Source organism: Sinocyclocheilus grahami, unplaced genomic scaffold (genome assembly GCF_001515645.1).
Source record: "Sinocyclocheilus grahami isolate Dianchi unplaced genomic scaffold, SAMN03320097.WGS_v1.1 scaffold212.1, whole genome shotgun sequence".
Taxonomy (NCBI): Eukaryota; Metazoa; Chordata; class Actinopteri; order Cypriniformes; family Cyprinidae; genus Sinocyclocheilus; species Sinocyclocheilus grahami.
Genome location: NW_015505391.1, coordinates 513,304 through 529,939, shown reverse-complemented (window position 1 = coordinate 529,939; position 16,636 = coordinate 513,304). Strand labels below are relative to the sequence as shown.

General features: G+C 36.3%; 1 protein-coding gene across 1 annotated transcript; it reads left to right on the top strand.

Annotated features, from left to right (window-relative positions):
- Window positions 1-9,924: 9,924 nt before the first annotated feature.
- coq4 (coenzyme Q4 homolog (S. cerevisiae)) lies at window positions 9,925-15,390 on the top strand. The gene is made up of 7 exons (XM_016286626.1): window positions 9,925-10,028; window positions 11,511-11,657; window positions 12,283-12,379; window positions 12,513-12,615; window positions 12,700-12,829; window positions 13,568-13,661; window positions 14,867-15,390. The coding sequence occupies exons 1-7, from the start codon at window positions 9,953-9,955 to the stop codon at window positions 15,057-15,059; spliced, it is 840 nt and encodes a 279-aa protein (XP_016142112.1). The 5' UTR covers window positions 9,925-9,952; the 3' UTR covers window positions 15,060-15,390.
- The last annotated feature ends 1,246 nt before the right edge of the window (window positions 15,391-16,636 follow it).

Below are 16,636 nucleotides of genomic sequence, written 5' to 3'. Positions count from 1 at the left end.
CTGTTTGACTAATCAACTTGAATTCCATACCTTTGTGCCAGCATGGTCTGAATTTGACGGTCTGAAAGCCAATTTTGGTGAAAATCAGATAAACAGTCTAGGGAGAGTTTGAAAAAGTATGTTTTTTAAATGATTAAAACTATTTTAAAATTTTGACAAGTAGAAACTACAATTTTGTTTTGCATTTGGCATGAGCCAAGGAAAAAATAACTTTGCTTCTAAAGTTTACAGTTCAAAAGTTATTAGCATAAACATGAGTAATTTGAGCTGTTGTGGTGGCACTAGAAGGTTTGAGTTAGAGACGCCAAACTTGCTATGGTTAATGCCATAAAAATTTCATAACTTTCCCCCAAGCGGTTCTATGGGCTGCTTTAGACTCAAGAGCAGAAGAATTAGAAGAAAAAAAAGAAGAAAAATAATGGATACTACAATAGGTGCATATGCAGTATGCACCTTTGGTGCTTGGCCCATAAATAGCATAGTAACAAGTATAGGTATATCATAATCACCATCAGAATCTTTTTGTTAATTTGTTATCGGTTATAAATAATGGGCATGTTAACATTATTGAAACTTTATTTAAATTGGTTTGCTAATTATTTCTAGTTGTATTATCAATTACCATGCTGTTGCCTATGGAATTGGAACAGGTGTGAGAATTACAAATTATGTTTTATAATATACTGCCTAAAGCCCGTTCACACCTAGAACGATAACTATAAAGATAACGATATTAGCGTCCACACCAGCGAACGATATCGTCTGTTTATTCTAAGCGCACATGCGTCTGCCGCTTTAAATTCTTGAGCTTGTTACAGCAGGATGGATTCTGATTGGCTGTTAGTGTTTTATCGTTCATCAGCTGGAAAAAAATAGTTTTGAAAGTGATCACAACGATATCGTTCCTCTGTATCGTTATCGTTATAGTTGTGGTGTGAACTATGCTATTCTTTAATATTGAGAACGATTTTTAGAACTATATCATTATCTTTATAGTTATCGTTCTTGGTGTGAACGGGGCTTTAAGCTGGTTTCTGTTCAAAACAGGTTTCGGTTTCATTTAAACGGCAACACTTTAAAAGGTTCAATTTGAAAACATTTAAGGTACCATGAACTAACAATGAACAATATTTATACAACATTTGGTCCCACTTTATATTAAGTGGCCCCAATACCGGTGTACTTACATAGCAACTAGATGTGTACATAGTATGTAACCACATCATATCGATGAACATATCGGGATCATACCGATCGGAACGCAGTTCATGCACGTAGCTCACTTCTAATGAGCTGGTTATCTGAATCGGGTGTGTTAACTAGAGGTCGACCGATATGGGTTTTTCACTGGCCGATGCCGATGCTTAGAAATCAGGGCAGCCGATGGCCAATATATGATGCCGATTTTCTTTTTCTTTTTTTCATCATCTCATAAAAGGGAGTTTGAGTAAATGATTATTGCAGGGTACAAAATAGTAGTAGTAGTAGTAGCCTAATTCAGAGTAATAATACATGGCTCAAAACTTAAGCACCTTCTCAAAACAGTTCTGAAGCAAGCTTTTTGTTTATGATACAACAAAGACTATAGAATAACCAAGAGGTGTCACTCGTATGGTTTTGAATGAGGGAAAAATGCAACGCTCAATATGGCAGCTCTATCAAAGGAAGCCCCGCCTTCTGAGTAAAAGAGCCAATCGCTAATCAGTAAAGTCTGCACATCACTGCAGCTGCCCTTAGAAGTCCCGGTTGCAATAGAAACAGTCAGCGTTCTGAAATGTGAGTTCAGGACTGCGCATGCACACTGAAAAATAAGCTTTTTTTAAATGCTGTTTGAGCAAAAGAAAAAAACATTTGAGACAGTTGTTGTATAAACCAATGAAATCATATTTCATTGGTGATTTCAAATATGAAATTTAATCGTAAGCTTGGTGAACAGTTTTGGAGAATTTGATGTTTCCCCATTCAGAGAGATAGGAGTAGTAGTATATAGCCTATATTTATTTAATGTAATGCCATGTCAGCATCAAAGGCTTTTTTCATGGCAAAAACTATTTTAAAAAATACAAGTATAACAAATACAATAAAAACCAGCAAACAAACAAACTCAACAGAGAGATAGAGTCTTATTTACCTTTACTTTGCTCAATATCCATATAATTTACAAAAGGTGATGTTAGGTAAAATGATGCGTCAGTCAGTCAACACTTTTTCGTACAGTTAATAAAATAATGAATGAGAAAGTCTGTCATCTTATTTTGTGTGCCACATATTTATTTGTATTGTAAAAAATAAATAGGCCTTGCTGTACATATCATCATAACGTGCTCCACTGATTCCTCTGTTAAACAAACATTACATAGACCAGTATTGTGTTTCCCTGTAATGTATAGTGTTTGGTTAAGATTTGAATGTCCTGTTCGTATACGTGTTAAAATGACTTGTTCCCTTCTACTTATGTTATGAATGATTTTTCTTCTCTTTATACTCCTTTGTACTTTGTGATAATGCCTACCTGTTTGACATGAGTCCCAGTATATCTGCCATACAATATTGCATGCATTTAATATTAACTGTTTTCCTTCTATTCTGCTGAGTGCAATATTTATACTTGGATCATCCATATTTAAGGATTCTTTAGCCATTTTATCTACCTCTTCATTACCTTGAATTCCCACATGTGCAGGTACCCATATAAACCGAGTAATTATCCCTATCTCTTTAATACTATATAATGTAATCATGATTTCTGTTAAAATGTATTTTCTATTTGATTGCCATGATTGTAAACTCATAAGAGCTGCCATTGAGTCAGAGCATCGCTTCTCCGTTGCCAACTCTCGCGAGACAAATAAGGAACCGCAGCTTCAAAAACAGGCCCAATATTTTTTTTATAATTTATTACTACTTATGTTATGAATGATTTTTCTTCTCTTTATACTCCTTTGTACTTTGTGATAATGCCTACCTGTTTGACATGAGTCCCAGTATATCTGCCATACAATATTGCATGCATTTAATATTAACTGTTTTCCTTCTATTCTGCTGAGTGCAATATTTATACTTGGATCATCCATATTTAAGGATTCTTTAGCCATTTTATCTACCTCTTCATTACCTTGAATTCCCACATGTGCAGGTACCCATATAAACCGAGTAATTATCCCTATCTCTTTAATACTATATAATGTAATCATGATTTCTGTTAAAATGTCTTTTCTATTTGATTGCCATGATTGTAAACTCATAAGAGCTGCCATTGAGTCAGAGCATCGCTTCTCCGTTGCCAACTCTCGCGAGACAAATAAGGAACCGCAGCTTCAAAAACAGGCCCAATATTTTTTTATAATTTATTATCATCAATATTATTTATTATCAATTATGTATTACCAATAAATGAGCCCGCAACATATTAAACTGAAACGACCATTTTATCTGAAAAGCAAAAACATAAGTTATTTTACAGAAATCAGCAAACTGCAACAAAACTCATCTCCAATCACCTGTGATCAGAATAGGATTGGACAGATGGAAAAGGAGAAAAACACAAGAGCTTCAGAGGGGAGCTGTAACATAGCCACATATTTATAGCCTACTAAAATATTGGCTATTCGAACCAAATCTACTCTTAGTATAGGCCTACTTGTTTTTGTTTTGTTTTGTTTTTTTACAGCCCGTGATAATTAATACATTACAAAAACATTGTAAAAATGAAAAATTAGGCTACCTTATAAAGGGGAAAAAATCATCCCACTCCTCTACGTCTACTACTACCTTCTTTTTGAACGTGATTTTTCTTCAATCCCAAAAAAAAAAGAAGGAGGGGGCGGAATATTGGACAAATTATGCTACAGCACTTATATTTTTGCACTCACTGATTGTCTGTTAACTGTGAGCAGACAGAGTGTCAAACAATGCATTGGAGAATACAGTGAAAATAAACGAAAAGAAACGAAGTTGCTTGTCAGGTTTTCCTAACAAGCAACCATATTTTTTTAAATAAACCCAAAAAACCGCAACCCGGGATTTTTTCACGCAACTTTACAAAAAAAGAAGCCCAAAATCGCGTATAATACGCGGACTTGGCAACTCTGACTTCTTCTTCTGTGAGTTTATTGGCGGGTTGCACACCAACTGGAAAGGTGCATACCGCCACCATTATAAACACTCCTTATGGCAAGCCAATTTAACATTGGGGTGTATGGAACGATTTTCCGGACAATTTTCAAATAGAATAGCAAATTGTATTTTCAATTGCGTTTTCAATATGTGGACGCATAAATTGTAACATAATCCAAATGCAATTTGCAAATCCTGCATTACCGTTTGCACTTTCGCTTTCGCGAACGCACAGTGACTGCCAAATTTCAAATGAAAAACCAAAGTCCATTTGCAATTGTATTTCCCATGTCTTAGGAGTTACGAGCCTGTCATATTTAAATAGCAATATTAATTACCAGTCTGCTTTTTCACTCTCGCTGCGTCACGCATGTAACCTGCCAAAACTCAAATGGAATCGCAATTCCTTTTGCATTTGAATTTTCGATGTCTACATGGAAAGCTGCCAATCAATGTGAGGGGGCGAGACTATACTAGGGGGCGTGTTTGTATTGGGAGGTGACGTCACTCACAGACGACCGTGCCGAATGCTCTGATCAATGGAGGTAATCGGTAAAGGCTCCGCTAAAGGCAGCTACCAATCAGTTTCACACCTGTGTGAACGAACAGACAGTGCAACCTTCTTGGCACAATACATAATTCTGTCTTTTTTACCCCAAATGTAGCGATTATCCCCTGCTAACAGTGGGAGCCACAAAGGTACACACAATAGGTCAATATTCACTATTAACCAAATGCTTTTCATCTGTCTCAGCATCTCTCACTGTTTACACTCACTTACACTTTTAATCCGTAATAGAGAGTTTAAACATTATTAATGCCACTATCAACGCTCCTGTTTGTTCTCTTCTTGATGTGTCTTCAACTATGTGTGAGGATTTTCTCAAGTTTTTTGTTAATAAGATAAATATTTAAAGATTGGCTATTAGTCCCTTCTCCTATGATCCATCAATTCCTCCTAGTTGTACTGCTGTTTTAACTCCAGCTGGTCCAAAATGCAGCAGCTAGAGTTCTTACTAGAACCAGGAAGTACAATCATATTAGCCCGGTTCTGTCAACTCTGCACTGGTTCCCAATTGAACAACGAATAAATTTTAAAATCTTGCTAATTACTTTTAAAGCCCTGAATGGTTTAGCTCCTCAGTACTTGAGCGAGCTCATATCGCTTCATTATAGTCCTTCATGTCTGCTGCGATCTTAAAACTCTTGCCGTTTGATAATACCTAGAATATCAAAATCAACTGCGGGCAGCAGATCCTTTTCCAATTTAGCGCCCAAACTCTGGAACATTCTACCTAGCGTTGTTCGGGAGGCAGACACACTCTGTCAGTTTAAATCTAGATTAAAGACCCATCTCTTTAACCTGGCATACACATAATACACTATCACATTTCTATAATTCAAATCCATTAAAGGATTTTTAGGCTGCATTAATTAGGTCAACCGGAACCGGGAACACTTCCCATAACACCCGATGTACTTGCTACATAGTAAGAAGAATGGCATCTACACTAATATTAGTTTCTTTCATTCTTATTCCGTAGCCATACGGATCCAGTTTGTATCCAGATCAGATGGTCACTGTAGCCACCCAGATCCAGCCCAGATGGTGGATCAGCACCTAGAGACGACCTCTACAGCCCTGAATTTTAGTGGTGTCAACTAGATGCGCCCCAGAGACAGATCCCATCGGCACAAGAAACACGGGAAAACAGACAAGTTTTGCAGCCTGGAATTAAACCACACCATGCAGGTTTCGTCTGGTGACATTTCTGTCACCAATGGAGTTTTGGTTCCTTGCCTTTGGCTTGCTTAGTGACGTGACATGACGTGACATGTGGCCAAGTATGAATTAGCACCCATACTCGGAATTAGTGCTCTGCATTTATCCCATCCAAAGTGCACACACACAGCAGTGAACACACACACACCGTGAACAGACACCCGGAGCAGGGGGCAGCCATTTTTTGCTGCGGCACCCGGGGAGCAGTTGGGGGTTCGGTGCCTTGCTCAAGGGTACCTCAGTCATGGTATTGAAGGTGGGAGAGAGCGCTGTACATTCACCTACAATCCCTGCCGGTACGAGACTCGAACCCGCAACCTTTGGGTTACAAGTCCGACTCTCTAACCTTTAGGCCACGACTTCCCCCCTTAGTTGGGGATGCTTGACTGACTGATTGCACAGACACAATTGGAAGAGAGCTGAACTGGATGATGACATCACTGAATCTTCAATGAACTGACTTTAGCTGCAAAAATGACTCTTTGTTATTGTCTTCGTGCATTATTGACAAACTATTTTCCTGTTTGATACTCTAAAGCTGCTTTGACACAATCAGTATTGTATAAAGCGCAATACAAATAAAAAGTCACACAGATCCATTCAAATCCATTCATAACTATGTTTTCAAACCTTAAAACTGATGCAAACTACAACACACACATCTTATACTTATTCAGAGAAATAAGTATTCTCAGTGACAGCAATGTGTAGCGCAACATCTTACACAAACTCAGATGTTAATGGACAAATCACGTTTGGATTTAATGCGTTCATAACATTGCCATTCTGGTTGTGGTTTGGAAAGTGAATAGTGCATCGGTAAAAGTTTAGTGACATTTTTCTAACTTTGTGTTTGGATTATGCAAATAAGTTCCACAGGAGGAAAGACGGAAACAGCCAATCACAGCATGGAAACGGAGAAGCGCCAAACCACAATCTCCTCCCCATCGGAAAGGGATAAAGGTACCCTTCCAAAAGACACTCCTTGTTCTGAGTCTTTCGTCCAGAGCGAGAGTAGCAGATACGACCGTGTTCTGAGTCTGTTCTCAAAGTGTATAGACAGAAACAGATCACCAAAGTTCTGAGTCTCCCGTCCAGAGAGACTGTAACAGAATTTCTGAGTCTCCAGCCAGTTACAGGGAAGGCAGCAACAGACACAACTGTTCTGAGTCTCAGTCCTTTAATGGAAGAGACATTAACAGATGCACCATTCTGAGTCTCCGGTACATCCAGAGAGACACTAACAGATTACCATAGTTCTGAGCCTCTGGCCCGTGAGGAAAGAGACAATAACAGATACCAAGTCCTGAGTCTCCAGCTTTTGAGGCAGCAACAGATATGACCACGTTCTGAGCCTCCAGCCTGTGAGGAAAGAGATATTCTACATTCAGAGTCTTCGTCCGGTTTAACTAGTTTAATCTCGTATTATAATGACTTTTATTTTTTTATTATTTTTATTTAGTAAAAAAAAGAGATTGGTCCTGTCTGTTGTTGATTAATTCCAGCAATGACGTTCTACAATGTTGTCCGTTGACGTTGTACGTAGTCATGTCGCCGGAAATTGAGTAATCACTGTCCCAATGTGCAGTGAGCCAGTAACCAAATTTGTGTACACAATATACTGTTTCACGAGCTCAGGAGATAGGGGGCTGATTGAGACCCACCCCCTAATTTTATTCAATGACAGCTATAGCGGATGCCTTTGTCCATATTAGGGATTTCCTGGAAAGTCATCCGTTTCATGACTTCTATGAGTCTCACTTGTGGACTTTCTGTGCCAGGGCGCCCTCAGGCGACAAGCATGAATGAAACAGACACTACAGGAGAGTGTTTAGCACTCCATGGGCAAAAATGGAATAGGTTAAATATTACTCTTCTTTATAGACATTTAAAGTGAACATATGAGAATCCATAAAACATTTATCCAAATGTGCACACTTTTGGACCGAAAGCCCTGAAGGCGTTGTTTAGTAAAGTAGAAATCAGGACACCACTGTAAATATTAGAAATGTGTTTGTGTGTTATGTGTAAGCCAGGTTAAAGAGATGGGTCTTTAATCTAGATTTAAACTGACAGAATGTGTCTGCCTCCCGAACAATATTAGGTAGGCTATTCCAGAGTTTGGGAGCTAAATAGGAAAAGGATCCGCCGCCCGCAGGTGATTTTGATATTCTAGGTCAGGGGTGGCGAACTCCGGTCCTGGAGAGCCGCAGCCCTGCAGAGTTCAGCTCCCACCCTAATGAAAACTCACCTGCCTGTAGCTTCCTAGTAACTGTTCAGACCTTGATTAGCTTGTTCAGGTGTGTTTGATTAGGGTTGAAGCAAAAATCTGCAGGGCTGCGGCTCTCCAGGACCGACGTTCGCCACCCCTGTTCTAGGTATTATAAAATTGCCAGAGTTTTGAGAACGCAGTGGACGTGGAGGACTATAATGCAACAAGAACTTGTTCAAATACTGAGGTGCTAAACCATTCAGGGCTTTAGAAGTAATAAGCAAGATTTTTAAATCGATACGATGTTTAACAGGGAGCCAGTACAGTGTTGACAGAACTGGGCTAATATGGTCATACTTTCTGGTTCTAGTAAGAACTCTAGCTGCTGCATTTTGGACCAGCTGGAGTTTGTTTATTAAGCGTGCAGAACAACCAGAACAACCACTGAGACAGAAGTCACTGGCAGAAAAGCCAGTCCTTTAAGAAAGGCAAAGAACATCCACGTAGCAACGGTGAATGTAATATTTTAGTCATATCAGCTTTAGATATTGTTAATTTTCAAAGAGTAATAGGTTCATTCAAATGCATTTCTTAAAAAGAAAAGGTATCGGTATCAATATCGGCGATACTGGCTCTGTATTTACTTGGTATCAGATCGATATCAAAATTTGCAGTATCTCCCACCCCATTTGAACCTTAAAAGATATTAGTATCTACTATATTTTCATGTCACTATTTATTTTTTAGCTATTGGTATCTTTTACATTAAGTACAGTAACTTATTCATTAACTACTAGTGCTTATTCTTTGTAGGTACTAGTATCTTTTTAAAAGATAATAGTACTTATCTATTTAGTACTAGTTCTTATTATTAAAAATGGGTACTTATTCATTAGATACAAGTACCTATAAACAGATACTAGTACCTATTCACTAGTATTTATTTATTAGACACTAGTACTTATTCATTAGATACTACAAATTCTCATTAGATACAATTAATTGTTCTTTCAATAGTGACTAGTAACTGTTATATTCTATTGTTACTAGTAAAACTTTTTATGAAGTAACACTTTTATGCCTTTCTGTTTTACAATTAATGCATGTGTATTGAATATTCAATAAGTTAATAATCAAAACAGAAGTAAATAGAGTAATGTTTTTACACCAACTGTCTCTTTTTTACTAAGACACTGTAAACAGTACCATTGTGATTTCTACATAGGTTCCATAGATTTGCACTAAACAGAGAGAGAGATTGACTGAGCCTGTGCAATTATCTGTGTCTGTCCTTGTCAGGTCAAGTCATACATTCGTAAAAAAACAAAAACAAAAAAAGGTTTGCCATCAGTTGTTAGGTGATGTTAAAGGATTGTTAGGCTGCATTAATATGTCAACTGGAACCGGGAACGCTTCCCATAACACCCGATGTACTCGCTATATCGTAAGAAGTATGGCATCTACGCTAATATTAGTCTCTTTCATTCTTATTCCGAGGTCACTGTAAGCCATACGGATCCAGTCTGTATCCAGATCAGATGGCTACCGTAGCCACCCAGATCCAGTCCATATCCAGACCATATGGTGGATCAGCACCAAGAGATGACCTCTACAGCCCTGAATGTTAGCGGAGACCATGTCACCTTGACGACCATCGGCACAAGTCCACGGGAAACAGACAAGTCCCCATACACATAGATAGATAGATAGATAGATAGATAGATAGATAGATAGATAGATAGATAGATAGATGGCGATAATAGAGATGAAAATAGACACTAGTACATTTAAGGATGAAATGATACATCGGCTTGCCATACATGCAGTCCATGTAATCCATTATGCGTGGTCTGTCGGGTGCTTTCCTTAGGTTTTTTAAAACCTCTCGCAGATGTCATTGTCTACGTTCATATGGAGGTATTTTTTACAAAGCTTTTTAGAATTTAACTAGTTACATAGTTAGTTGTAATCTGCTGAATTGCATAGTATAATTGTAAGCGTATTTTATAGCAAAAATATCTGACCTTGCTAGTAGCTTATTAGCTAACCGAAGTACTATGAGGGCGGTTATGTTGATCTGACATCTTGCACAACACACTTCTTTGGAATCCTCAGCATCTCTTCTCAGAAACAAAAAAGCTAGACATGTTGCTTCACAAGAAAGTTTAAATTCAAAAGAAGTTTACCTTGTTGCTGTGGTTATTTTGTAATGAAATAAAAAAAGAAATTAATTAATTGTGTTTTTAGGACTATTAAGATTTTTTGTATTGTGACATTACTTTCCTGACAAACAAGTATATGTGTCCAAGACAAGATTTGTCCACATCAAATTAAATTTACAAAAGTGATTGTATATACATAGAAAGCATATTAAATGCATAACTAAATTGTCTACATTAATTTTTCAAATCACTTTTGTGAAAATAAAAATGTCAAAATATGGGTGAAATATTATTACATCATTTAGCATACCAGATATATATTTGTAATTGTAAATATAAAACAACATACTTATTCTGACCTGTACTTATTTAAAAAATGTAAAAGAAAAGGTGATCATACAAAATTGTATTATATTTTGAATGATTAAAAACTTCTTGCTGACAAATTTGTAAAACCTAGTGGTTTGAAGGATATAGTGGCAAAGATTGGTAAATATTTAAAATGATGATTAAATAGTTTTTGGGGGTTGCACTGTAATCCTTAATAAGACTCTTTTAATGTCATCCAATGATTCTTGTTTTAAATATGCCTGACAATATTTTTTTTGTATAAGAACTACTGGGTGTCTTCTGTGAATTATGGTAAAAATGTATGATAGTCATTACTTTTTTTTAGAGAAACACATTCTGATGTATGGGGGAAAATTTAAGCTGTATTTAATTTTTACTGCATTGATGTTTGAAAATGCTTTATATTGTTGAGCCGTACACATCAGGTCAAAAGTTTGGAATAATTAAGATTTTTATTAATGTATTTTATGCTTACCAAGGCTACGCTTATTTATTTATACTGTAATTATTCATTACAGTAATGACATTCGGAGGATATGTTAAATGTCATGAAAATAATTTCACTATGTAAAAAAATTTAAATAATTCTAATGGTCTTAGAACAGGCTTGATACTCTTTATACAAAATATAAATCTTTTCCCCCTTTTTTATTTTGGCCTGAAATATGATATATTGCAATGAAACACACTTTAAGGCATAAAACATGTACCCTCAACAGCAAATAGGTTTCTGAGGTTACATTTTATAGTAAATTAAGTTTAAGCTTCATGACAATATGACAACATTGCAAGCATTGATAGTTGATCACAGTACTATGGATATAGAGTAGTTGAGTCTCAGGATTTGTTCAACCTCAAGAGCTATTACTCTCTCTCCCGCACTCAGTACTCACCGGACAGCAGTACACAAGCTCAGATTCAAAACAATACGATGGAAGGTTGTATCCAAGCCATATCCCAACAAGTTCTGTCCAGAAGGCTGTTTTGGCTTTAGGCTCTGGAGTGGCTGCTCTGAAGAACCCCTACAGACATGGTGAGGCTGTTATTTAGTAGTCATTGCGTTGAATGTTAGGCTGATTGTGACCACTGCGTAATGTCAACCTAGTGATGATTACATATCGGGCTTCTTGATGATATATATTTTCTTTAAATAACAGTTTCTTTTTCAGTCTCGGTGGAAAGTCCACAATTATTTCGGTGAAAGAGAACTCTTTGTTATTTGTTTTCAATGATAACACAGGCCAGAAAAATAGTTTGTCAGGAATTCCAGGTTTTTACTGTAGCATTAATTTTCTTGGTGCCTAGATTCTCCAACCCAACTGTAATCTGCAGATGTGTTTGAGAGAAACCTTAATAATTCTTTGGAATGAATTTAAATATTGTAAAATCTATTTTTTATTGTTACATAGATACAAACATTGAACGTCCATTCAAAGCAGACAACTTATTTAATATGCAAACACAAGAGATGGGGAATTTGTAGAAAAGCTTAGGTGCTAACTGTAACCAAACATCACTCCCCCACAGCCTTTAACCAGCTGAAAAATGTTTTTGTTTGTGCTGAGGATAATATTTCCTAAATCATGTGAGCTGGAATTCAGACAGCAATCACCATGATTCAAAACATTCATGTATATTGACATATTTTACCAAAACAGATATGGTTGCAGTGCTTGGGGAAACCACAGGGCAACAGGCCCTGATCAAGTTAAGGGATCGGATGAGAAAGGACCCTGAAGGTTACACTATTCTCATGTATGTCTCATTTGTTTGCATTGACTACTGTTAAAACTGTTTACAGCATCCATCATTCATAATGGACATCAAATCTTCTTGTTAATTCAAACTTTTTTTTACCACTACCTTTATGTTCAAATTTGGTCTCTAGAGAGCGTCCAAGGATCCGTCTATCTACATTAGACCTCACTCGAATGTCTGCTTTGCCAGATGGGACTTTTGGAAGAGAGTATCTCCGTTTCCTAGAAGAAAATGTAAGACAAATGAAAAACACACAAATTGTCATGTAACATTTGCAAATAGGTCAAATTAACCATTGTTATCTCAACTTTTTTCAGAAAGTCACCCCCGACACAAGAGCTGATGTAAAGTTTGTGGATGATGAGGAGCTAGCGTATGTCATGCAACGATATCGTGAGGTCCATGACCTGTTGCATACCTTGCTTAGTATGCCCACCAATATGCTAGGTGCATGTTCGATACCATAAATTAAGCGTTAGCGTTAGTTCTGGCAGGTCACGTGAGTCAAGCTTGCATCAGCTGATTCTCAGCTGATCACATCTACCTATAGGAATACGACACCTATCGCGGCATTCCTATATAAGCTCTATTGAGTATTATTCAGCAGCTTTTCAGCTTGCTCCGGAGCAAATTACCCTCCTCCATCCCCAGCTCCTCCTTTCGCCACAGTCAGGACTTGGCTTTCTGATATTCTTTGCTAATCAGACTCCTTTATCTTGAATAAAGTATTACACTTAAATATCATTAAGTACATTAATGATATCTGCCTTGTTCTGTTCTGTTAACCCTAGGGGGTTATTATTGCTGCTCTCCCTGCTCATTCATGACAGGCTGCATGGATGGGCAGGGAGGTTTTTGCCCAGAACAGAACCATACCGCCAAACCAATCTTTATGCTAAGTATCTATAATTTTGACGATAGTGGTCCTGACAGAACTAAATATGTCCACTTTTCAGGTGTTTATAGTTTCCATTTGTTGTATGCCTATATAATTATCTCTCAAAAGCTTTTAGTTCTGTGTAAATACAATGCTGCATCAGAGCTATTCTGGCACTGAAGTACATTGAGCCCCTTGATCATTATTAATAAATAATTTTTTGACACAAATGCCAGAAGCTTCAAATAAAAGCATGCATTTTTCATCTCATGAAAGATTTTCCTGTTCCTGTTATTTCTTACCCACAGGTGAGGTTGTTGTGAAATTGTTTGAAGCTGCACAGACTGGTCTGCCCATGTGTGTTCTGGGAGCAACGCTTGGACCCCTCCGTCTGTCAGTCAGGTGAGTTAACATGATGTCTGCCTGTGCACAGAAACATGTTGTCAATTACTGTAGAAACCGTCTTATCATTTTAACAAACAAACATAAAACACATATAAAGTATTGCTGTATTTTACCTGTTTTAAAAGACTAGCCACAAGGACAACTTTAGAGCTTATATAACACATTTATACTTTCGTATGGTAGAATGAATGTAAATGCTTTAACAAAAATACAAGCTTCACATATCTTATTGTAAACCTCTAGAATGTGTTGCTTGCCCCATAGACTTTGATTGTAAGTTGATAGTGTCAAAGTAATTAACATTATTGTGAGACAACATTATTGTCTGTGGTAACTAGGGCTGTGCAATATATCGAAATTATCAAAATATCGCAAATGTACATATCGCAATATGCACATCGCTACAGCTTGCAATATTTGGGGCCATGAACAAAAGACAAAGAGAAAATCACTCACTGCTCTTACCTAAATAACTTTTGTAGCTTAAATAAGAATCAGTGCATATTGAATTTAAAGAGTAAATACTAAGCAGTGTTTTATTTTTCCTTTTTATTATTCAGTTCCTAAACTCATGTTAAAATGATTACACTTATGGTAAAATAACATTTTTATGTAATGCTCGAGTAAAACACTACCGTTCACATTCAGAAGTTGTTGTAGGGGTGCTTTCTCTAGTACGTTAATTTGATTTAAATTTTGCCATAAAAATATATATGTGGATGAACCTCTCAAAAACTTCATATCACACTCTAAAAAATGCTGGGTTGTTTCAACCCAATGTTGGGTCAAATATGGACTAACCCAACTGTTGGGTTAAAAAGTTAATTTAAAAATGTAACCAAAATTTAACCCAACAGTTGGGTTAGTCCATATTTGACCCAACATTGGGTTGAAACAACCCAGCATTTTTTAGAGTGCATATTTCAATCATACATCACTATCATATTTCACCCTAAAATCAAAAGGAAAAAAATAAATTTCTGTATATTTTTTAAACATCTTATTTCACATATTTTACAAAAATTTTCCTTAAAATGTTAATATACTGTAATGCAAAAAAAATGTTTAAATTGTGATAGTATTTGTAATATTACCTTTAACTTATGCTGTTTTTAATAATAAAAAAAGTCATATGCAACAAATCATGTTACAGTGTGGATAAATAAGTAAAATTTGATATTGTCTCTATATGTTGGAGTCAGTCGTCTACAGTTGCTGGTTCTGTCTCTGGGACCATGGGCGCTGCGCAATGGCAGTCGTGCCCGATGTGTTCTGAGCATCTTCTATGAACGGCGCTGGGAGCAGAACCTTGATGAACTGAGACATGAGTTGAACATTGAGCCACCACCTGTCGATCTGATCCCATCCAGCAAGAATACATTCTCAAACTCGTAGCACGCGCACCTGTCTAACTGAAATTTGAGCTTGTGGGAAAGCCCTACAAGGAACCTACATACATCCTGTTGGTAACAAAGATCACCTTTTCCTTCTTCCTCCTATGACGGGAAATGATGCTTAAAAACAAATGTCATGTAACAATGTTAAAAAATACTATGGCATGTATAGTGAAGTAATTAGGTTGCTCAGGAAGAAGATGAAGGAAGTTTAATATAAAACATTTTGTAAACATCTATTCACTGTTGATTTATAGGATTATAGGAACACACTCGATACTAGAATGTTCATTGTTCCTAATACATTGGAATTAAACCAGTACATGAACAAAATTGTGACACCTTTAATTATTTTTTTTTTTTAGTTTTAATAATAATAATAATAATAAGCATTTTATGGCCTGATTAATGAAATATGTGGAAGTGATGACAGAATAGTACCTCTAGAAATATTGTTGCAAGATTCTTGGTAATATTTTGTAATTTATATTTATTTATTTTAATTTTAAGAGTATTACCTTCAGTAATTTATACTTGTGCTTCTTTTTAACTTGACATTGTGCCATATAGTATATGAAGTATATAGACCAATTTGGAGTAGACGTCACAGTTATGTCACTTGCAGCTGCGCGCGCATTCATTGTGGTGGCATAAAAACACTGGGAACAAATGGAGGGAAACGGGTAAAATCCATGCAATAAGAGAAAAAATGTATTGTTGTGCCTTTGGATGCAGAATCGGAATGCAAATAATTTTTTTTAATATAATACTGTCATCAGAGACGGTATTTGAAGCTAAACGCAGACGTTTAAATGGACAAAATGGATGAAACCTGCTATGATTACCCTACTTTTAAATTTTATTTAACCAATAGATCTATATAATATTCATATAAGGGACATATTGTATTAGCCCTACAGTTGAAATACATGCATGAAATACTATTTAAACCTATAACATTTTACATAACATTTAACTATTTTATTTCACAATTCTGACTTTTTTTCTTGCAAATTCAAGTTTATATCTCCTCGTTCGGGCTTTATAACTTGATTCATCTCAACAATTGTGAGTTTGTCAATTCTGAGGAAAAAAAACAGAAGTGTGGGATTATAAACTAAAAAAAAAAGAATGATGAGTTGATTTTTCTTACCAGAATTGTGAGATATAATCTCGGAATTGCAAGAAAAAAGTCAGAATTTTGAAACATAAACTCAAAATTACATTTTTTATTCTTTTATTCCATGGCTTGAATAGACTGCTTCATTAAAACGGTCATTTTCTGCCACCAGATTGACTCCGCCCACAAAAAAAACGTCATCACTGTTTGCAAACACTGAAATTGGTCTATTGATGGGCAACTTGTTAAATTGATGCAAATATAGTTTTGTTAGCTAAATAAGAAAACCAAAGATGTACAATTTATAATTAAATGATCTCAAAATAAAGAAAAAATATTTAATGATCAATCCGTTTAAAATCTTATGTGATCAGGGGCAAGTTCAAGCTCAAACCGGTGTGCACCGTTTTGCTACGGTTTCCGGTTTGAACGACATGTTTCCTGGAAACGGTGTGCAA